Here is a 23,294-nt window from a genome sequence, read left to right on the forward strand (position 1 = left end):
CATTAGATGAGTGGTGAGGTGAAGACTCTTACAGACCATCACACATCACTTACCTGTGGACAGTCTTTGATGTAGTGTCCCTTGTTAAAACAGAGGTGACATAGGTAGTTAGGAGGTGGCCTCTTGCTGGGTTTTCTGGCTTCCGAGGAGAGGGATAGGTCAGAGAAATGCTCAGTGAGTGAGCTTAACCCATCCACTATGTTGTTAAGAGAGCCATAGGGAGAAGCACTCTTATACAGACTGCTACTCAGCGCCTGCAAAAAAAGAAAGAAAGATAGTATTGTACTAAAGGTTCTTCTAAGAGTGAGCTGAACAGCAGCAGGCTAAAAATAGCAGCAGGAACTTGGAGAGAGTCTTTTCATTAAGAACAGGGCTGCATACTTTGTGAAAGCAATATATGGGCCATTAATATAGAGGCCTCTTGGTTGTAAGCCTAAAGATAGCACGATGGATCAGGTTATCCCATTGGTGGAGAAAGTACTGAGCTCACCACAAAAAGAAAAGGAGTACTTGTGGCACCTTAGAGACTAACCAATTTATTTGTGCATAAGCTTTCGTGAGCTACAGATGCATCCGATGAAGTGAGCTGTAGCTCACGAAAGCTCATGCTCAAATAAATTGGTTAGTCTCTAAAGTGCCACAAGTACTCCTTTTCTTTTTGCGAATACAGACTAACACGGCTGTTACTCTGAAACCTGAGCTCACCACAGTTCACTCATCCCAGCCTGGCCACGAAACGATGATTGCTTTCTGATGTGATACCCTACCACAGTCATGGAGTGGTTAGAGCTTCCAAGCAAAGTGCTGAAGAGTGACCCACAAAAAGGAACATTTTTGGTGTCCACAACTATTTGAAGGGATAATATTGAAACCAGAGAAATGAAAAGAACACCAATAAAAATGTAAATGTTAATTTGCAGGCTGCTTGATGAGACAATAAACACAGTGTCCTGAGTTTTAAAGTCAAACAATAAGAAGTGCTCAGATCCGGGGGAAACTGCTGTGATTTAACTATTTCCTCATAAATAGAAAATACCCAGTTTTATCTTTCATCTGCAAGGGATCTCCACTTTCTTCAACCGGCAAATCAAAACTAAAGGAAGCCCAATTTGCCATTCTGAAGCTTCAAAACAGCAGGAAACTCAAAATCGCCTACATAGGAATTAAGTGACAACAAAAAGAAAAGGAGGACTTGTGGCACCTTAGAGACTAACCAATTTATTTGAGCATAAGCTTTCATGAGCTACAGCTCACTTCATCGGATGCATGCAGTGGCCACTGCATGCATCCGATGAAGTGAGCTGTAGCTCATGAAAGCTTATGCTCAAATAAATTGGTTAGTCTCTAAGGTGCCACAAGTCCTCCTTTTCTTTTTGCGAATACAGACTAACACGGCTGCTACTCTGAAAAGTGATAACAAGTATTCATTCTCTTTAATGCCCTGGGGCACAACAGAATAGTAACTGGCTGATAGGAGCTTTAAAACATAAAGAATAGCTTTTTCTCTGGGTTTTGCAACATGGCAGTTGTGCAGACAGGACCACAGCATGGACAGTTGTTCCCACCCAATGTTTGGGGAGGACACATTTGCCAGGGTAATGTAAGAAATTTGCACTTGTACTTATTAGGCCTGGTTCTCCTCTCACACTATTGTAACCTCACTGATTCAGTGCAGTTACTCCTAATTTACACTGATGTGCAACTAGAATCAGACCTGTTCTGTGACCATATTTTTTTCAGTGCTGTCAATCAGAAACTTTTAATGAGGGCCAAAAAATGAATTAAAAATCCTTTATATAAATAAATGCTAGAAGCTGAGATTTAGTGAGATTGTGAAATTAATTCACTAATCTTTGAAAACCTCAGATATTCATGATTTCTGTCCATCTGATGTGATGCTCAAATAATAAAGGAGTCACATAGGGATAGCTGAATAAGACTCAAACATGGATCTCTGCATAATTTGAAGGTATCGCTACATCCTAGGACAGTGGCTTTGGATATGCAAATGAAAATTAGGTGCAAGCTACACTTTGCAATCTCATTTAGCCACACCAGAGGCAAAAGTGACCAGTTACACAACTGATGAAGGGTCTAGTAGATAGGGCACTGGATTGGGAGTCAGGAGACTTGCATTCTGTTCCTGACTTTACCAGTGACTTGCTCTGCGACCCTGGGAAAGTCATTGCAACACTCTCTGCCTCAGTTTCCCTCTTATCCTTTGTCTTGTCCAATTGCATTGGAAGCTTTTTGGGGTGGCACAGTCTGTACTGTGTGTTTGTACAGGGCACTGTGCAAAGAGTCCTAATCTCCGTTGGGGGTCGCTATCTGTACTTACCTGGTGGACCTGATTCTCCCCTCATTTTACACCAGTGTAACCCAGGAGGAGCTACATTAGTATAGTAGCACATGGCATAAATTTGGTGAGCGAAGAATTGGGACCTCTGTCTTTGGGGTTGATTCTGTACATTTTGAAAATGAAAATTATCCCAGCAAGTGACTGAAAAGTTCTAACTGCTTCAGTTGTCAAGTGACTAAAGATGCTACAATAGTCATCAGCACTTATTTTCTAGGATTATGGAATTCCGTAGGAATGAAAAAATCTTGGCAACAAATTGGTAAGAGGAAGAAGTGCCATGGAACCCAGATTGTTGTTAATTAAGAGACTTCAAGAAGTTCTTCTCTCCCAAGTAGCCACTTTCACTTACACACACTTGGAATAATATGAAATGTTTTTAATAGCACATTTTGACTGAAGACTCTCCAAGTGTTTCATGTGCATTAAATAATTACAGAAGGAGAAGAAGGAGACTCCGCTGGTTGGAAGGCATGAGATGCGCTGTCCTGAGGTTGGGAGTTCCACGACCACCACTCCCAAGAGGAGAAGGCGGGTGGTGGTGGTCGGGGACTCTCTCCTCTGAGGGACTGAGTCATCTATCTGCCGCCCTGACCGGGAAAACCGAGAAGTCTGCTGCTTGCCGGGGGCTAAGATTCGCGATGTGACGGAGAGACTGCCGAGACTCATCAAGCCCTCGGATCGCTACCCCTTCCTGCTTCTCCACGTGGGCACCAATGATACTGCCAAGAATGACCTTGAGCGGATCACTGCGGACTATGTGGCTCTAGGAAGAAGGATAAAGGAGTTGGAGGCGCAAGTGGTGTTCTCGTCCATCCTCCCCGTGGAAGGAAAAGGCCTAGGTAGGGAGCGTCGAATCGTGGAAGTCAACGAATGGCTACGCAGGTGGTGTCGGAGAGAAGGCTTTGGATTCTTCGACCATGGGATGGTGTTCCAAGAAGGAGTGCTAGGCAGAGACGGGCTCCACTTAACGAAGAGAGGGAAGAGCATCTTCGCGAGCAGGCTGGCTAACCTAGTGAGGAGGGCTTTAAACTAGGTTCACCGGGGGAAGGAGACCAAAGCCCTGAGGTAAGTGGGAAAGCGGGATACCGGGAGGAAGCACAGGCAGGAATGTCTGTGAGGGGAGGGCTCCTGCCTCATACTGGGAATGAGGGGCGATCAACAGGTTATCTCAAGTGCTTATATACAAATGCACAAAGCCTTGGAAACAAGCAGGGAGAACTGGAGGTCCTGGTGATGTCAAAGAACTATGATGTGATCGGAATATCAGAGACTTGGTGGGATAACTCACATGACTGGAGTACTGTCATGGATGGTTATAAACTGTTCAGGAAGGACAGGCAGGGCAGAAAAGGTGGGGGAGTAGCACTGTATGTAAGGGAGCACTATGACTGCTCAGAGCTCCGGTACGAAACTGCAGAAAAACCTGAGTGTCTCTGGATTAAGTTTAGAAGTGTGTGCAACAAGAGTGATGTAGTGGTGGGAGTCTGCTATAGACCACCGGACCAGGGGGATGAGGTGGATGAGGCTTTCTTCCGGCAGCTCACGGAAGCTACTGGATCGCATGCCCTGATTCTCATGGGTGACTTTAATTTTCCTGATATCTGCTGGGAGAGCAATACAGCGGTGCATAGACAATCCAGGAAGTTTTTGGAAAGCGTAGGGGACAATTTCCTGGCGCAAGTGCTAGAGGAGCCAACTAGGGGGGGCGCTTTTCTTGACCTGCTGCTCACAAACCGGGTAGAATTAGAGGGGGAAGCAAAAGTGGATGGGAATCTGGGAGGCAGTGACCATGAGTTGGTTGAGTTCAGGATCCTGACGCAGGGAAGAAAGGTAAGCAGCACGATACGGACCCCGGACTTCAGGAAAGCAGACTTCGATTCCCTCAGGGAACGGATGGCCAGGATCCCCTGGGGGACTAACTTGAAGGGGAAAGGAGTCCAGGAGAGCTGGCTGTATTTCAAGGAATCCCTGTTGAGGTTACAGGGACAAACCATCCCGATGAGTCGAAAGAATAGTAAATATGGCAGGCGACCAGCTTGGCTTAATGGTGAAATCTTAGCGGATCTTAAACATAAAAAAGAAGCTTACAAGAAGTGGAAGGTTGGACATATGACCAGGGAAGAGTATAATAATATTGCTTGGGCATGTAGGAATGTTATCAGGAGGGCCAAATCGCACCTGGAGCTGCAGCTAGCCAGAGATGTCAAGAGTAACAAGAAGGGTTTCTTCAGGTATGTTGGCAACAAGAAGAAAGCCAAGGAATGTGTGGGCCCCTTACTGAATGAGGGAGGCAAACTAGTGACAGAGGATGTGGAAAAAGCTAATGTACTCAATGCTTTTTTTGCCTCTGTTTTCACTAACAAGGTCAGCTCCCAGACTGCTACGCTGGGCATCACAAAATGGGGAAGAGATGGCCAGCCCTCTGTGGAGATAGAGGTGGTTAGGGACTATTTAGAAAAGCTGGACGTGCACAAGTCCATGGGGCCGGACGAGTTGCATCCGAGAGTGCTGAAGGAACTGGCGGCTGTGATTGCAGAGCCATTGGCCATTATCTTTGAAAACTCGTGGCGAACCGGGGAAGTCCCGGATGACTGGAAAAAGGCTAATGTAGTGCCAATCTTTAAAAAAGGGAAGAAGGAGGATCCTGGGAACTACAGGCCAGTCAGCCTCACTTCAGTCCCTGGAAAAATCATGGAGCAGGTCCTCAAAGAATCAATCCTGAAGCACTTGCATGAGAGGAAAGTGATCAGGAACAGCCAGCATGGATTCACCAAGGGAAGGTCATGCCTGACTAATCTAATCGCCTTTTATGATGAGATTACTGGTTCTGTGGATGAAGGGAAAGCAGTGGATGTATTGTTTCTTGACTTTAGCAAAGCTTTTGACACGGTCTCCCACAGTCTTCTTGTCAGCAAGTTAAGGAAGTATGGGCTGGATGAATGCACTACAAGGTGGGTAGAAAGCTGGCTAGATTGTAGGGCTCAACGGGTAGTGATCAATGGCTCCATATCTAGTTGGCAGCCGGTATCAAGTGGAGTACCCCAAGGGTCAGTCCTGGGGCCGGTTTTGTTCAATATCTTCATAAATGATCTGGAGGATGGTGTGGATTGCACTCTCAGCAAATTTGCGGATGATACTAAACTGGGAGGAGTGGTAGATACGCTGGAGGGGAGGGATAGGATACAGAAGGACCTAGACAAATTGGAGGATTGGGCCAAAAGAAATCTGATGAGGTTCAATAAGGATAAGTGCAGGGTCCTGCACTTAGGACGGAAGAACCCAATGCACAGCTACAGACTAGGGACCGAATGGCTAGGCAGCAGTTCTGTGGAAAAGGACCTAGGGGTGACAGTGGACGAGAAGCTGGATATGAGTCAGCAGTGTGCCCTTGTTGCCAAGAAGGCCAATGGCATTTTGGGATGTATAAGTAGGGGCATAGCGAGCAGATCGAGGGACGTGATCGTTCCCCTCTATTCGACATTGGTGAGGCCTCATCTGGAGTACTGTGTCCAGTTTTGGGCCCCACACTTCAAGAAGGATGTGGATAAATTGGAGAGAGTCCAGCGAAGGGCAACAAAAATGATTAGGGGACTGGAACACATGAGTTATGAGGAGAGGCTGAGGGAGCTGGGATTGTTTAGCCTGCAGAAGAGAAGAATGAGGGGGGATTTGATAGCTGCTTTCAACTACCTAAAAGGGGGTTCCAAAGAGGATGGCTCTAGACTGTTCTCAATTGTAGCAGATGACAGAACGAGGGGTAATGGTCTCAAGTTGCAGTGGGGGAGGTTTAGATTGGATATTAGGAAAAACTTTTTCACTAAGAGGGTGGTGAAACACTGGAATGCGTTACCTAGGGAGGTGGTAGAATCTCCTTCCTTAGAGGTTTTTAAGGTCAGGCTTGACAAAGCCCTGGCTGGGATGATTTAACTGGGAATTGGTCCTGCTTTGAGCAGGGGGTTGGACTAGATGACCTTCTGGGGTCCCTTCCAACCCTGATATTCTATGATTCTATGAATTACGCTCCTCAGCTGCCCTGTGAAATAGCTATATTATCCCCATTTTACAGATCAGTGACTTTACATACAGCGAGTGAGAAATTCCACTCCCTCCACCCCCAGCAGAAATCCACAGATCTTCCTTGGGTTGGGACACATGCAAGTCCTCTGCAACTCATGGGGGGGACACGAGGCTACAGTACAATCCGCACATGGGTGCTTTTTCTTCTCATAGGACCCAATCCAATGCCCATTCTTGACAAGAGGAGTCCTTCATTTGACTCCCATGGGCACTGGATTGGGCCTGTAGATTCCAAAGGTGGCCACTTTCCATTCCCCATCCATGAGCTACTGAAGCCTCATGGCTGTGTTTTATGTTGGTGTATGCAGGTGCTACCCTAGGGCTTGCAGAGGGAGCCTACTTGGCCATTCCACTAGCACCACATTGTACCCTCTCCTACAGCAGTGAATATCACTGAGAGAGCACACAATTTGTCCCACAGTGAGTCAGTGGTCTAATACTGACCACCATACTTTGTAATCACCAAACACTATCTATCACTGGAAAATTCCCTTTGAGCTGTGCCGAGATTTATAGAATCCATCAGATGTTGGCAGTGAGAGGGTTAACTCTCACTCCCCAAGCAGAGGAAAGACCACAGCCACATGTCCTAATTACAAGGATTGTGAGGGTAGGACGGCTGGGCCAGCTGTGGTGAATTAAGGAGTTCCCTATTAGGCTGTATCAGGGATGTGGGTTAACTGGTGTTAGGAATTAGTGTCTTCTGGTTGGGAGAGGATGAAAATGCTAGTTGGCAAAGCCTGTCTGTCTCTTTCCCCCAATGACTGTGCAAAGCTTTGACTTGCTTTAGTTGAATCATGGGGATCTAAGCTGAAGGAAGCATTTGGAAATCTCAGTTTAAGTCCCCTATTGTAGAAAAGTTTGTCTGTGTTCAGAGTGTGGATGCACCATCCAATCAGATTTCAAGTCCCTTGTGTCCTGGTTCTGTCTGGGTATGCGGCTTTTTCACTGGTCAAAGAACTCACACACACTTATTTTGTAAAGTGCTCGTTAACTGAGTACATTAGCTCAGCTGTAAGAAGCAGGGTTAACTCTGTGTATTTGGTGACCCCATGTGTGAGAAGGATGGCTGTAATCCTATCCAGCCTCCTTATTCAAGCCTACATAGGCATGTTGGGTAACATTTTCAAGGATGCCTAAGTGATTTAGGTGTTAAGAGCCAAAGCCTCTTTTGAAAATGAGATTTGGGCTACTAAGTCACTTGGACACCCTTGAAAATCTTATCTGGGTTGCTCCTTCCTTGGCAGAGACCACCTCCTATGCTCTTTTCAGGACTCCCATGCCAAAAGGAAGACTAGAGAACCATGAAATCTGAATTTGCTTCTCCAGTTACTTAAAAATGGAGACCAGGGCAGCAATAAGAACAAGATGACACAACACCACAATTTAATTTATGTTTATAGATAATAAAAATAAAATAGGCCCTTAGCTCGGAGTGTCTATGCTGCACTTTTGCTCTAAAACTTCCTTTTGGTGCAAGCACCAGCTCAGGTCTAAAGGCAGTGAGCAAAGATGGGAATGCTAGCATAGACAAGGCTCTGGTGTTTGTACCATGATGAGTCCTGCTCAGAACAGACCTGAGAACACAGTTGCTAAAGTGCTGGTAGTGCCCTGTCATCTGTTTGTGGAGTTGAACCAGTTCTAGTAACAATGGGAGATGCCATGGGAGAAGAACCTACTGTTGTCAAGGCCTCCCAGGGTTGGGGACCAAAACAGCCAGGCAGATGAAACAACAGGAGTCAGAGTTCCCCTGAGCAGCTCCCTGTTTAACTTTAAAAAGCCAGCTCCTATATGACCAGAGGAGTTAGTGAACAAGAGGAGCAAGCCGGGGAGTTTTGCGAGAGAGTTTTCCAGGTGAAGGAGGAATGACTACGTGACCTTTGAGGTGAGTTTGTTTGTTTGTTGTGTGCTCGCTGTTTGATTTTAGCATGTAGTGTGGCCTGTTTGGGGGGAAGTGCCTGCACCTAGCAGCCCGCTAGGCAAGGCTGACGGCTTCTTGATGAAGCTTTGATCCCTCATCCTTTAGGATCCATTAACCAGGGCAGGGCTACTCAGGGAGAACCGGGGTTTAAAAAGCCAGCTTCTAAGCGACCAGAGGAGCTACCAAACGGGAGAGTTTTTTGTGAGGGGGTTTAGAGCGGGAGCATGGGAACCAGATACACCTAACATTCAGACAATAAACAACTTCCACACCACCCCCTGCCAAAAAAAACAACACCTCCCCACAAAAAAGCTGAAGGAGTAAAAATAATATAGGCAGAAGTCCAGCAGCAGAGATGGGAGAGAGAGCCTAACCCTAATCATGTATGATTACTTGCCTGGTGGCCAGGTGGCGTATGTGTGCATTCAGTGCAAGGAGCTCCTGGCCCTCAGAGACCAAGTATGGGCTCTTAAGACCAGAGTAGATGAACTGGAGGAGCTAAGGGAGACAGAGAGGTACAAGGTGAGACTTTCTGGGACACAGTGCGGTCCCACCCGTAGTCTGACTGCTTTTGTGCTGCTGAAGAGGATTAAAGTCTTGGGGAAGGACATCATCAAACTGGAATGAAGGGAAACGATCCTATAGTTGGGACCCTCCTTCCAGATGATGCTGTGGTATCCTCTTGCAATGAGGATACCTGTCTGGGGGAGGGAATCCCAGTTATTAGGAAGAAACAGGTAACAGTAATGGGGGATTCAATCATTAGAAATATGGATAGCTGGGTTTGTGATGACCGGGACAATCACACAGTCAATTGCCGGCTGGGTGCAAAGATTGCAGATTTCTCGAGACTTGTAGTCAGACTTATCTGCAGTGCTGGGAAGGAGCCAGTGGTTGTGGTAGGAGAGAGGTTCTCGAGGCCAAATTTAGGCTGCTAGGCAAGACATTAAAGTCCAAGACCTCCATGGTAGCATTCTTCGAAATGCTTCCAGTTCCACACTCAAGGCCAGTTAGATTGGCAGAACTGCAGGATCTCAATGTGTGGATGAGATGATGGTGTAGGGAGGAGGGATTTAGGTTTATTAGGAACTGGGAAACTTTTTGGAGAAGGAGGAGCCTACAGAGGAAGGATGGGCTCCACCTCAACCACACTAGAACCAGATTGCTGGCATGTAAAATTAAAGAAGTCATAGAGGAGTTTTTACAATAAAGGGCAGGGGGAACAGGTGCAGAGGAACACATGGTTCAGACACAGCCATCTGTTTGGGGAGGATCTATTAACAGGGATTCTCTATATGCTAGTAAAGAGCAGAGAACAGAAGTTGAGAAAAGTACAGGTAGGAACTGAAGAGAAAGTTAACCGAAAAAGAGTTCCATTCAATTACATAACATGAAGGCAGACAACTAAAAAGTGACAAAAGTGCTTATACAAATGCTAGAAGCCTAAATACTACGAGTGAACCTGAGTGCCTCGTATTAAATGAGGATATTGATATAACAGGCATCACAGAAACATGGTGGAATGAGGACAATCAAGGAGACATGGTAATACAAGGGTACAAAACACAGGAATGGCAGAATAGGTGGAGCTGATGGGGGAGATGCACTATATATGAAAGAAAGCATAGAATAAAATACAAAGTAAAAAACTTCAGCCCTATAATAAGGGTGAAGTGTTGGTGAAGTTGCTGAGGCCACAGGAAAATAGCCCAGGGAATCATAGCAGCATTTTGAGCAGTTGAAAGCTACGCAGTGGCCCATTGCTGCTATTCATAGGATCCCTGGGTCAGGACCCAGAGTAGTGAGTGGGCCCGGATCCCCTCACCAGCCACAGGTGAAATAAATTACTCCCTGAGGAGAGCTTTGAACCTAACCCCAGAAAGAGGACTGAAGACCCTGAAAAGGGTCAGCAATTTACTGAATATGGAACTGTGATACAACCCAGGAAGGGGACCTAACCTATTTAGTGTCTCAACTGGAGAGCTGGGGCCAGAAAGGGCAATTGCCTCCAGAGAGCAAGCCTGGGGGGGTACGGCTCGATACCAGCACCAGGACTGTTTAAAGACTGTGGACCGAGACTTTACTGTTTATCCTGGAAGAGGTTTTGTTTTGTTGAAAGCCCTCAAACTGTGTGTGTGACTTGGCTGGAGGGCTGAGTCACCGAAACTGCCTGAGAAACCACCAATACTAGTTCTTGAAATAGAACTGTGGATGTTGTGAAAAGTTTAAATCTAGACATCTTAACCATATCAACTAAACAGAAGACTCGTCTACTACTACTGTGTTTCCCTCAAGTACTGATAAGTTTGAAGAGCCGCAAATAGATCTAAGGCTAGTGAAGGTATTCTCTCTAATCAATGACCCATTGCCAGGGTTTGTCTCTCTCTTTGGTATAGTATTTATTTTTCTTAAATGAAATCTTCTAACAATAGTATCATATTTTGTAGCTGTTGAGAGTGCTTCTGGATTCATGGCTCCACAGATAGGGAAAGTACTTTTCCTGCCGAACAGGTTCAGCACAGGCAGGTGGTCATGCAAACATCCCCTCCCCTTCTCCACGAATATCTCTTAAATCGGACCTAGAGAGAGCTTTCCAGGAACAAGATGGCAGTTCAGTCTCCATGTACATTCAATCATCTTCCGAGACTGCAAGCAAGGGTCCAATTAGGGCCAGTTGGGATGGTGGCTTTTGTGCTGTGAACTACTGTCCATGAAGAACTGCACTTAGATGACCAAATAACTTTGCCTACAATTCCATTTATGTTGTTAGGTCACTGAGCATGAGAAAACTCCCTTTGGAACTGGCACTGCTGCCAGATCATCGGAGCTGCTCTCTTACAGCCAAGGTAGCAGAGAGGGTCTGAGAGCAGGATCTTTCAGTGAAAATGAGACAGTGCTGAGGAAAAGGGGACTCTTGGCAAGGTATAGTGCAACACTGTGAGAATACAGTTTCCACGGGGCAATGATCTGATGATACAGAAAGAGACAGAAGTGAAACTGGACACTGCACTGTGGAAGCGCTGCTGCAAGGTTAAAAGCTCTGTCCCTAGGCTTTACCATTACCTTTATTGAAAACCGCTACTGCTGATTCCTCAGCTGACATTGGAGAGAAGCACCAACATCTTCTCAGTAGCATGGAGAGAGGCAGGTCCCTCATGCTTGGGTGGCTTCCTCAAAATAAAAAAAAATAAAACACTCGGGAAGATAGGATTTTCCCTATTCCATTGGGCTAGTGACCCATCAAGTCAGCATCCTGCCTCCAGCAGTGGGAAAAACCTTGTGTCAGAGAATCCCGTGATCCCCCTCATCCATCAGAGTACACTAAGATATATGTGCCGTGCTGTAAATAGATGGGGGTAGAGTGAAATACCTCTTGACTCCTGCATTGCTCACCTTATGCCCTGAAGGATGGGATTAGAGTACCCATATCTTGGTATATTTGACTACAAATGCACTGGGCCAGTTTGAAATCTTAGGGGTGAAAATTAAAAACCATTGATTTATGCTGTGCAGGCTGACAAGGAACTACAGTAGCACCTAACTAAACGACCCATTTTAAAACCTATACTGGCAATCTCTTTGCAGTCTTGACTTAATTGCCATAGTGAGGTATCATGACTAACTTTCCTATAAAATATAGTCCAACATGCCACCTATAACAAAAATAAACTATAATTGAAAAGCAATCAGCAAAGAACACTTGTCTGATGTTATCCTTGTCCTGATTCAGCAAGATACTAAACCACATGCTTAATTTCAAGCAGCAAGTCGTCCCAATGACTTTAAATCACTTGGATTATTTGATGCTCGTGGTTGGCTGAATAAAGAGCTTTAAGTTTCTCCCTGTCACTTGTCCTCTTCTTATACACTGGAAATGATAAATACCACAAACTGACAAATAACATGTCACAGAAGTTAGAATGATTATACTAACGGGTCTTGCAATGAAATGCCAAAAGATGCTCAAGTCATAATAAATTGGCTTGAATTTTCTTGATGATGGGAAGGATTGTGCGTGCAAGTGGCCTCTTGGGAATGAACTAACTCACCAGTTATAACTGTCCTCACCTTCACCTAAAAACACCTGCTCACAACAAGGACGAACAGCCAAAAGAACTTGTTTTTAACAACAATAAAAGAGCTATTTTGGAAATACTGGTATGTGGGGAACAGCACCTCAAACCTGTGACTTTGTGCTCCTGCTATTTCTAAAGAGCTGAGAGGATTCCATTTTCCTATGCCAATTTTCAGTGGAGAGTGAATTTTTATAGCTGAGTAATAAACCCCTGAACATAGGGGTTTTAATGGAAATTGTGACATCACTTTAACTACAGCAGTTCAAACAGGCTCGAATAATAAAATAGGATATGTTAGCTATCAAGGCCAAGAAAGTGTCAGGATAGAGCTTTTTTTAGAAGATCTCTAATTCAGAAGTAGCAATAAACATTTGGAAATACGTGAGCTGAAAGCACTTAGTTTGGTTTAGCCAGATTCTGCCCCCAGATAAGCGTACACAACTCCCATTGACTTCAGGAGGAATGTTTGCACCTGAATGAAGATTCAGGCCTCCATCATGCAATGAGCACTGTGTGGCCTGATTTATTGCATGATCTGGCTCTCCAGTATGGGCTTCAAGACAGCAGCCTTTCTAATTACTCACCGAATGTTACTCCATTACTTGGTAAAAACATAGAACACTATACATATTAACAGAGTGGGCAGATGGACACAGTGAATAGGCTTCAAGTGAGTGACCAGATTCGTGAAGAATTATACCTAAATCACTGGGCCACTCCTGGAAGATTTCAAGATGTGATTGAGGTAATTCACTAATACTTATCCATAAAAATATCCATCTCTTATGTGGCTCTTCACCTGTAGGTCTCAAATCCCTTTACAAAGAAAAGAAGGTAAATATCATTAGCTCCTTTTACACATGGGAGCAATTGAGAGAGGTAAAGTGACTTGTCTGTGGTCACAAAGCCAGACAATGGCAGGGACAGAATCCAGCTCTCATAAATCCTAGTCTGGTACCCTATCTGCTAGATTTTATACTCTCATTTTAGATTAACTGACCTTTAAGGCTTTGATCCAGAAGAAATTCACCTCTATGGCTAATGCCATATAGAATTTACCCAGGTACCCTGGGCTGTATAGCCAAAGAAACTACTCTTTATGCTGTGGAAGGAGAGCTGCTTACTACCCCATACCTACTTACTAATAGCTGAGTAATGACATATTCAGAGGCTGTCCAATCTGATGGTACTGGGGGAGTGGTGAGAAGAGAGCCGGGGAGACATTTTAAAGGAGTTGCACCGTTTCTCTTTGGCTGCTGGCTCTGGCTATATCAATCACTCAAGTATATTTTTCTGTGGCTGTAATTTAATGAACATGATTTCAGCTGGAATTCTGTCTGGAATGAAAAATAATATTCCTTTATTCTGTGCTGGTCAATTAACCATTGAGGGATTTCCTGTCCCAGAATCAGTGGTCACAAAAAAACCCACTCTTTATAACTTAACATGATTAAACTTACATGTGATTGTTGTTTGTGCATCTAAGCAACAGAAACAAAGATAACAAAATAAGACAAGGACAACTTCATTCCTAGTCTGACCCTATTGACTTCCGTGGGGTTATATTTGTCCTGTTAAACTAGCTCCTACACCTTACATGATCGGTTTGATAAGTATGAGAATGAGACAGAAATCAAGCTCTCTCAGAAATAACAGACCACAGCTAGCCTGCTTACTTGCTAGCTTAATGCCCAGGCACCCCAATGAGAACAGCTGGACCCCAATTGAGACACCTGATTGGCCAAGCTGCCTGATTAGCTGAGGGAATCAGCAGACCTGCTCTTAAAACCAGCAGCAGGAGCAAGGCACTGGCTACTCAAAACATTCCTCTAAGGCTCTGATAGTGTCTATGCTTGTTTGTTCCCAGCCCTACTCTTGTTTTCACTCACTCCAGGTAACCTGGCTCTGACTCTAGCTCTGACCTCAGGCTCTGACTCCAGCTCATCAGACCCTCACCTCTGATTCCTGACTTTAGTTCTGATCCTTGGCTCTGGCATCTGCCCCCCAACCTCTGCTCTGATCACCAGGTATGATTTCCATTTCCTGATCCCTGACAAGCTCTACATGCAAAAACCAAGATGTACACAGCACTAAAATGAAGAGTTGGTGTCCCTTTAAAGAAGTATGCACTGGTGGTCTGTTACCTCCAGAAACTTTTGAAGCTAATACTTAGTTTAAATAGTCAGTATGAATACAGGAGGCAGGTTGGGGAGGGGAACTGTTGTTGAATGAACAATTCTACACCCCAAATAAGCCTTCACCTTGGCACAGGGAAGGATGACTACTCTTTGCAGCTTGCTCCAGCTGCCTTGATGGGGGAGAGGGAGAGTGAAGTGTAAACTCCTGTCTTTGCTGTAATGCTGGTGTGCTGGTATTAAAAATCCTTGTTAAATGATATATTAGGCCCTTTTCAGGCAAACAGTTTTGCATAAAAATTGTAGATCCCAAAGGGTGTCTATCAGAAAGCTGCCAGGTCTGGATTCAGAGAAGCACCTCAATATCTGGATCTGGACCTCTTTAGTGAGCTATGCCTCTCGTGACAATAGCCTTTCCCATAGTTTCTCTCTTCCAGAATTCTGAAATGCAGAAGCGAATAAGGATGTGAATTTAACTGGGTGAAAGGAAGATGCCTTGCCTACCGTCAGATTCTGGCAGATGCTTATTTTATCAAACCTGGTGCACCAGTGTCTGACCCCAAACTATGACAGCTGTTCCTTCCTGTAGCTTCTCAGCGTGAGGGGAAAGGAATTCTAGACCACTGTATAATCAGATATGCCTTTCTTGAGGAGAGGAATTGCAAGAATTCTCCAGAGGGATGGTGCTTTCAGACACAGATCTGGAGCTAGAGGGGTAGTATAGCTTAGTGCACTGTGCAACCTTAGGGAAGCCACCCAATCCTTCTGTGCCTCAGTTTCCTCGTCTGTAAATTAGAAGGGGTGATATTCTTGGTTTGGTGAGGATTAGCTAAAAATTCTACCCGAGACTGGTCACTTCTATGCTTCCTGTGAAACAGGCATGCAAAGAGCTCCATCAGATTTCATCACCCAACTTCCCTAAGTCTGTGCCAATGGCTAGAGAACAGCTGGGGAGGTCGGGGGAGAAGCCCCAGACTGCCTACTGAAATGCGCAGCCTAGTAGTCCACAAAACTACACGGGGCTCTTCTGACAAATTTTGTTGTACTCAAAATGACTCCCAAGTCCAAGTAGCTTCCCTTGCCCCTGCCCCTTGCTACCTGCTCCTGCTCCCTTTGCTGTCAGTGGGAGCAGCACTGAGCCCCAAATCACCATGATAGTGTAGCAGTGACCCCGGAAAGAGCCCTCAGGGTGGGAGTAAGGGATGAGAAGGCAACTATAAAGATTTCCACTGGTCAGACATACAGTCTTGAAGGAGCTTTCTAATTCTTGTACCAAGCTCTGCAGGGAGCCTTTTCATCTTCTGAATGCTAAACAACTGCCCACTTATACTAAAGAGATGTTCTAACACATGAGCACTATATTAGGGACAAGGGAGACCATTCACACTGCAAATTACTGCTACACATCCCCACAGGAGCTTTCATTCCCTCTGTCTCTGGACTGCATGCAGCTGAATCTCCCCAAGTTACAGACCACTGATCTTCCTTACCTTCTGAGGCGGGGAGAGGGATTGCAACATATTAGATCTCTGGCCAATAGCTCGATTCAAAAGTGCCTCCTTACTCTGTTAAAAATAAGCACAGAGTTTTATGGGCGTCAAGGCAGGTTATTCAAAGATGTGAGGTTAAAAAGCAATATGGGGAGTGGATGGACATATTCTAATTTTTGCACTTTAATACCTATGGTCACATTCTATTAAGTCTCTCCTTCCTACAGGAGATTTTGTCTCCGTTTGACCTATAGAGTGAAAAAAAACAAGGGTCAGGTTTCCTTTTATTTGGTGGGTCTTCTGACACTCCAAATGCATGAAAAATAATTCCTGTTTAAAACACACTAAAGAAGGCATTTACCTCCTGTGCAGTTATCTGATGGTTAAACATTTTGCTATAGTTCAATTTAACCCATAAATCTGAGACACTTTTGTTTATATACTTTTGATTTAATAATGCCTTCTTGGCACGGCAACCTGTACAATGGCTGCCAAAGTTTAAGAGACAAACTTCAGGTTACTGTCAGCAGTAGAAAACAATAAATCGTCCAGCCAGATTGAGCTTCACAATATGTTTGGGGTTTAACGCCAGTTCTTGAGTAAGATAAATGTTGTATTAACACAAATAGAAAGACAACTGTTTACGAAGCTGTAGGCTGGAATTGTAAGTTGGTAACTCCAGGTTTTGCATAGTTTTTTATGTGTCTACAACAACTCTTCTAATTGGCTGCAGTGCTGCTCAGATTATAGTCCAAGTTAGCTAGCCCTTTACCATATGATCTCTCTCAAACACTTAATTTACACGTTAATAAAGAAACAGTCTCCTTTTCAAGTCAGTTTTAAAGATTTTTTTTAATCTAGGCTTATTTTCCATGATATCGGTTGGAGGTACGAAGTCTGCCCTGTTAAATGGAAACTAATTAACAGGGGTGGCGGGGGAGGAAGGATGGATGAAAGTACACATTTACATCTTAATCATGTTCTGTTTTTTGTTTAAGCTTTCATTTACTTGTTTGGCTTCCCACAATTTAAGATGCAATCAATAAAATAACTTTCTGATAACTACAGAGTAACTTTTGCTGCTTTGGATCTATCCAGCCCAAGGGGTCCATAGCTCTGAGACATGTAACCTGGTTGTCTAGCAGTTGATCTAACCTGAAGAAATGTGGACTCCCCCCGCAAACACACCCACCCACCCTCTGGTAAGTTTGGGAGGTGGGAGCTGTTAGCTTGGGGGAAAGCCTTCTCTGAACCATGTACCTCTTTGCTGGCTGGCTGGCAAGTAGCTGAGATAGAACCAGCCTCCACATCCTCTTAAGATGTTGCTCTGTTATGTGGTTGTCAGATGGGGCAGAGCCACAGATTCTTGCCCCTTGAAGGTAATGGATGCAGGTGGTCATGCAATGACTAAAGCAGCATTATGCAGTTGCTATAAGGCTGAAGCAGCCCTCAGAATAGGCTGCAGGACTCAGAGACTGCAGCGCTTTTGTGAGCCATGCAGAAAGCTTTTACCTCACTCACGATCAGTCTCAAGAAATGCAGAACGTAATTCCTTAGTTGTAAAGAGCATGCAGTAAGTTTCAGCCGTTCAGTGGGACCTGAAGTGCTGCAGAATGAGACATCTACAATATGCAGGGATTTCAGATTTCTCTGGTTCTAAATCTGGGACTTGTTAATACATATTCAGACTTAACCAATGCCGAAAAGTCCATGATAGATCGGTGACCGTTTTAAAGTGTGATATCTCACAAGCCACCAAGGCTAGAAACAACTGTCATATCCTTGGAAAGCCGATAATCTTGGCTTCCCAAGTGTATAAAACATCTGCTTCCAGACCTGATAGGTTAGGGGATTAAAAATAAAAATGCACAAACTCTTCGTTCTGTATCTCATCTTATGTTCCCCAGGTGAATCTATGTTAGTTTCCTCTGTAACTAGATACCAATATTTTGTGTCACATGAAAGATTAGACTGACCTCACATGTCAAAGTATTATCTAACTTATGCCACTCATGAAACATTATCTGTTTAAGTCATATCAGATTTTAGTGAAATCCTGTCTTTCTAGATTTTTTGAATCTCAATAGTTTTGCAAAACTTACAAAATACTTTCAGGTTCAAGAGGAGCTACAATGGCTGAATGAAGTTTCCTTCATATAGTGTCAAAGGAGCAAAGCCTAATATTCTCTGCCTAATGTAAGCATTTCATTGTAGGTCCTCTTAAATGGAACTGCCTGAGTGTGGCAAAATGGGCATCAAATTGCATCTCAGATTTCACATAAAGAGGGAAGTGCAAATACTAACTCTTATATCTTCTGGAACGATGCAGCAGTTTTAAGGAAACATCCAATATCATTGTACTTATGTTAAATCAAGTGTCCTCTTGGCTTCACTGCCCAGAAACTTTGAACCAGAAAACATTTTCTTTTTTTTTTAGCACTATTCCTTGCCTAGTAAGCAGAGACAACATGGTGATTTTTTTTAAAGTCCATTTTCCTTCCAGAGGACCAGTACAACTACTGATAGTTGTTGAATATTAGCCATGCTTACCCCTCCCTTCATTCACCTCCCCACCCCCCCAAAAAAATTTACAATAACAGGGGGAAAGTTTTCATATCTTGGAAGAGAACTTGGTTTTATATCTGGTTTTGAGGATTTAAGATCCATGTCACTTTTCACAAGAACAGGCATGTTAACAAGTGTCCTGGTCAAATTCCTACCTCCCTACCCACATTACCTGTGCTATTTCATCAGCAAACTTGTTTTTTGCTTGCTGTTCTAAACAGCTGAGTGGTTTTCCTGTGGACTGTTCCGCCCCACGAGGATCTCTGTAGGAAGAATGAATGAAAGATCACTCCATGGTACTTAGCTACAGTAACAGCTTGTTCAGGTCCTTTGGAATGCAAGGTAAGATAAATACTGCAGGTTTACATATTCTGTGTGAAAAACCGAACTAAAAAGTCTTATGTGGTTTATCTTGGGGAGTCTGGGTTGGGACAGAAAATGAGTGCTAAGTCTGCCATCAATTAGGGGTTTCTGGGAATGCAAAATTCCAAATTGTTTATATGAGATTGGTGGAAAGATCACTGGCTGTCAGAATGAAAATACATGTAACTGGGCTCTTCTCTGCTGCTGACTTTTCAAAAACTAATTAATAAGAACTTAACTATAAATGATTGGTTCCATGTAATTCTCCTGGGAGCTGAATTAGGTTTTGCAATTAATTAATTAATTAATTCTGCTCTCTCATGCCCTTGCCAGTTTTCCAAATGTGGTTCAGCCTTTGATATGATATTAAGTGGCTATGGAACAGTGTGTGGAGGTCTCCTTTGTTGCCATGATGTAAATGCTCAAGTGTACATAAACTTTAACTGCTTAGATAATGAAGCAAAAGCATATGCACTGCTTAACTCAGCAGCGTTAATTTCAGAAACTGGGAGGGTAAAGGAGCAACAGAGGAAAGGCTTTTGCAGCTGAAGCTACTTCAAAATCAGTGGGACCAATTTAGGGCTGAGTCCTGCTGTCCTTACTCAGGTGAGGAATCCAATTGTATTCAATGGGATAACTCCACTAAGTAAAACAAGCAGGATTTCCCTTTAGTAGCCAAACTGCTCTGCTGGTTAATCCTGGCTCTGCTTTAAGAATAAGAAAGAGTTGGCATGTGTCATAATGTGTAATTTGGTCACTTGTGCTTCTTGTTTCATGCAGTAGCATGATGGCCTCAATCTGATGCACTATTCCTTAGGGTACTTGCATGCATGCTCTTTCCCAGACTCTGTAAGATGGTGTTTACCAGGACAGCAGTAGCAAAACTGAAACTGAACTGACAGCAGCAGACATATGAAGAGATGGGTGAGGTATGATAGAGAGCAGGTTTGGTACTGTGGCTTTTGCCCCACCATCCTAAAGACCCTTCTGAAAATCAACAGAGGAACAGAAACCCCCTTATAAATCTCTTAGAGGATTTTTTAAAAAAAATCAGGACGTACTCATTCAGTCTCTCTTTTTGGTAAGTGAAGTTGACTGCCTCCCTCTAACACAGCTGGACGGTGCATCTCATAGGAGACTACACAACAACAAAAAATACGTAGCAACACAGGCGTTCGAAATAAAGCAACTGTTAATGGGCTATGGAGCCTTCTATATCGAGACTATTGTTTTAAATCTGCTCTGAGTTGGTAATGACCAAAATCCTTTTCCATCCAAAACCTCATGCAGTGGCATAAGTAGAATCATAGAATATCAGGGTTGGAAGGGACCTCAGGAGATCATCTAGTCCAACCCCCTGTAGTCCTGTTCAGGTTTACATTACACCACAGAAGTTACAACTGCATTTGGCACTAATTGGCAGTTTCGTTCAAAATCTCAATGGAGATACTAAGCACTGAACAGACTGTGAAATCTGACCTCCTCACCCTTAGGGGTAATTTCTCCTAAAGAGTACTGGGGCATGCTGGCTGGGCAACAGGGAGGAAGCTTGCACTGCTCCTGGCTGCTTCCCCATAATGCCTGTGAATAAAAGGGAGGATTTCAGGTGGAAAATGACAAGCATTAATTAATGAAGAAAATGTAAAAATAAACTTAATACCGGGGCCCCAAATACATTATTGGGATTGGTATCTTGAAATCTCAAGAGTTTTTTGTTGTTTTTTTGGGGGGGGGGTTGAATTCAGTATTTCTAGGGTTACTGAAAGGAAAGATTTAAAGGGACACAGTCAGCATAAAACATTCTCGCTTCCCTCTGGAATTTTTTGCCTATTGTTTCAAGTAAGAGATAAAAATGATAGAACTGAAAAGTTGGGGTCAAAAAGTTATTTTGTTCCAGTTTGATTGCTTTGTCTATTTGACAATATTTTGTGTGTCTAGTCAGGTTCACTCTTTCACCTGCGTTGTCAGGTTCCCCTGTTTGTGTGGGGAAATAGAAAATAGCAGGCAATAGTAGCTGGAGGGGTGTACATGAAACTATTTTTAACTTGTTTTTAATTGGCTAGAATTAAAGTTCACTGTTACTTTAAATGGTCATAAGCTACTTGTAATTTACAAAAAAAGTGATGGTTAGTCATCTCCTATTATTCTGAAAGGAATCAGAGGGCAGAGGATTGTTGAGCTTTTGCCTATCATGTCAAGTGTGCAGTTCACAAGTGCCAGTAATTACATGAACAATAGTGAGAAAAATGACAATGAGGAAATTAATCAAGCATAAGAAACAGACCATCATCGTTACAGCATGTTTTGTTATAATTTTGGGCCCATAGGCCTGTTCATATGTTTAACACTGTATCGGTCTATAGACTGTGTTTCAAGCGTTAAATGCCTTTTTAATATATTACAAATCTTTGGGGTTATAAACATAATATATCCACAATTATTTTTCCACTGACCTGGAAATTCCAGCAAATCTTTGATTAAAGAGGAAATGAGTGAAAATATGTTTTGTTTTGTTTTTGTTTTTTTACAGCTGTTTAAATTTATTTTTCTACAGAGAAGAGGTAAACTACTCTGGCTCGACAGACAGGTTATGGGCATAGCTGAAATTGAAAAGCTCTCCAGAGAAGAGCCGTCAAGGAGGCTTATTGCCGTGGCCCAACACAAGGCATAGTCCTGCTGTCTTCATTTATGTAAGTAATCATTACTTGCATGAGTAGCCCTACTGAAGTCCATTTGGTACTTTATGGTTAGGGCCTTGAAGACATTGCTCTAATGGTAATTCTTGCATTTGCTTCAAGGATGACAAGCATTTGGCATGAATAAAAATACTTATTTTTGTCATCTTAAAACACACCTTTATGGTACTGAAAACAACCTTTTTAAATTTCATGGCTGTGGCTATCAATTCACCTTTCCCACACCAGATCTTAAATAAAAGTTGGCTAGTAACTGAACTTATTTATCTTGAAATGGAGACGTTAGGAAACATCTGACTGAAATATTTAAGGGATTATACATTAGTATGGATGATGAGAATATTCAGATTTAGAATAGTAAAAATTTTAAATAATCAAGAGATCTGGAAGGGATATAAACTCCCATGCTGCAGAGCATAAGCTAACTTCTATGGGGAACAGGAGGAAACTTGCCCTAGGGACAGGTTATCCCAGAACTGCCTATTGAAGGGTTTCTAGCATCTTGATCTGAGGCATCTGCTGTCAGTGACAGGATACTGAACTTACTGGACCAGTGGTATGATCATGTATGGCAGTTTGTACGTTCAGAAAATACAAAGAGTGTAGTGAAAACTCATCAGTCTCTTTTCTTACCATCTCACTCAAAACTGATAAGTTTAGAAGAAAAGGAAATCTCTCTTCACAAAGTATGAAGTTAGTGTGTGGTGTTCCTAGAAATGAGAGATGGATAACAAGTCACCTGATCAATTCCTCTGCAAGTACAAGTTAGGTCCCTACACAGTTTTTACTAGTGCTCAGTTTAATTTGAAGAGTCCGAACCTATGGGACTCCCATCACTTCCCTTCAAAGGGAAAATTCACCAGCTTTTAGACTTTACTTTGGGGAAGCCATTCTTGATATTTTGCCTTGATTTTCCCTTTTTTGATTTCATCCCACTTATGTGCACCACCATAAGTAATTCCTCTCAATACTTACTATTTACATCTTTCACATATTAATATACAGTAATATTCCTCCAGACTTTTAATCATTGCTTTGCTAAAAGTATAATTAGTCATTCTGATCATCTGCACTCATTCCACTTTGGCTCTCTGTCTGGTAATGAATGAGGTGCTCAGAGCCACCTAACTACAGCAAATGCAACACTTCTGCTACAGTTTATTATCTGGTTTCAGAGTTGCAGCTGTGTTAGTCTGTATCCGCAAAAAGGAAAGGAGGACTTGTGGCACCTTAAAGGCTAACAAATTTATTTGAGCATAAGCTTTCGTGAGCTACAGCTCACTTTATTGGATGCATGCAGTGGAAAATACAGTGGGGAGATTTATATACACAGAGAACATGAAACAATGGGTGTTACCATACACACAGTTTATTATCTGTATAATAGTAATGCCTAGAGGCCCAAGCCCCGTTGTACAAACATGTAATCAAAGGCCCCAAAGATTTTACAATCAAGTTGAGCTACAGATATACAGGACTATTTCCTACTCCCTGAGGTAATTAAAGCTTGTCTGTATTCAGTCAAAATTACAAAGGCCTTTTTTGTTGTTGTTGCCATGTAACATTTTCAGTTTGCATCTGATCTACTGTCCCCATCACACCTATATTTCTT

At 43.3% G+C, this 23,294-nt stretch overlaps 1 protein-coding gene across 4 annotated transcripts in view; it reads right to left on the reverse strand.

The window, feature by feature from the left end:
* ZCCHC24 (zinc finger CCHC-type containing 24) overlaps window positions 1-23,294 on the reverse strand; it is a 160,249-nt gene that overhangs the window by 131,383 nt on the left and 5,572 nt on the right. For 3 of the 4 annotated variants that reach the window (XM_048856155.2, XM_075130790.1, XM_075130791.1), the window contains exons 2-3: window positions 16,059-16,133; window positions 54-254 (exon numbers count right to left, since the gene is read on the reverse strand). In XM_048856155.2, coding sequence (XP_048712112.1) covers window positions 54-254; window positions 16,059-16,133 — 276 coding nt within the window. The remainder of the gene's footprint in view (window positions 1-53; window positions 255-16,058; window positions 16,134-23,294) is intronic. The other variant, XM_048856156.2, reaches the window with a different exon arrangement.

The sequence above is a fragment of the Caretta caretta genome, chromosome 7, assembly GCF_965140235.1.
Source record: "Caretta caretta isolate rCarCar2 chromosome 7, rCarCar1.hap1, whole genome shotgun sequence".
NCBI classification, from domain to species: domain Eukaryota; kingdom Metazoa; phylum Chordata; order Testudines; family Cheloniidae; genus Caretta; species Caretta caretta.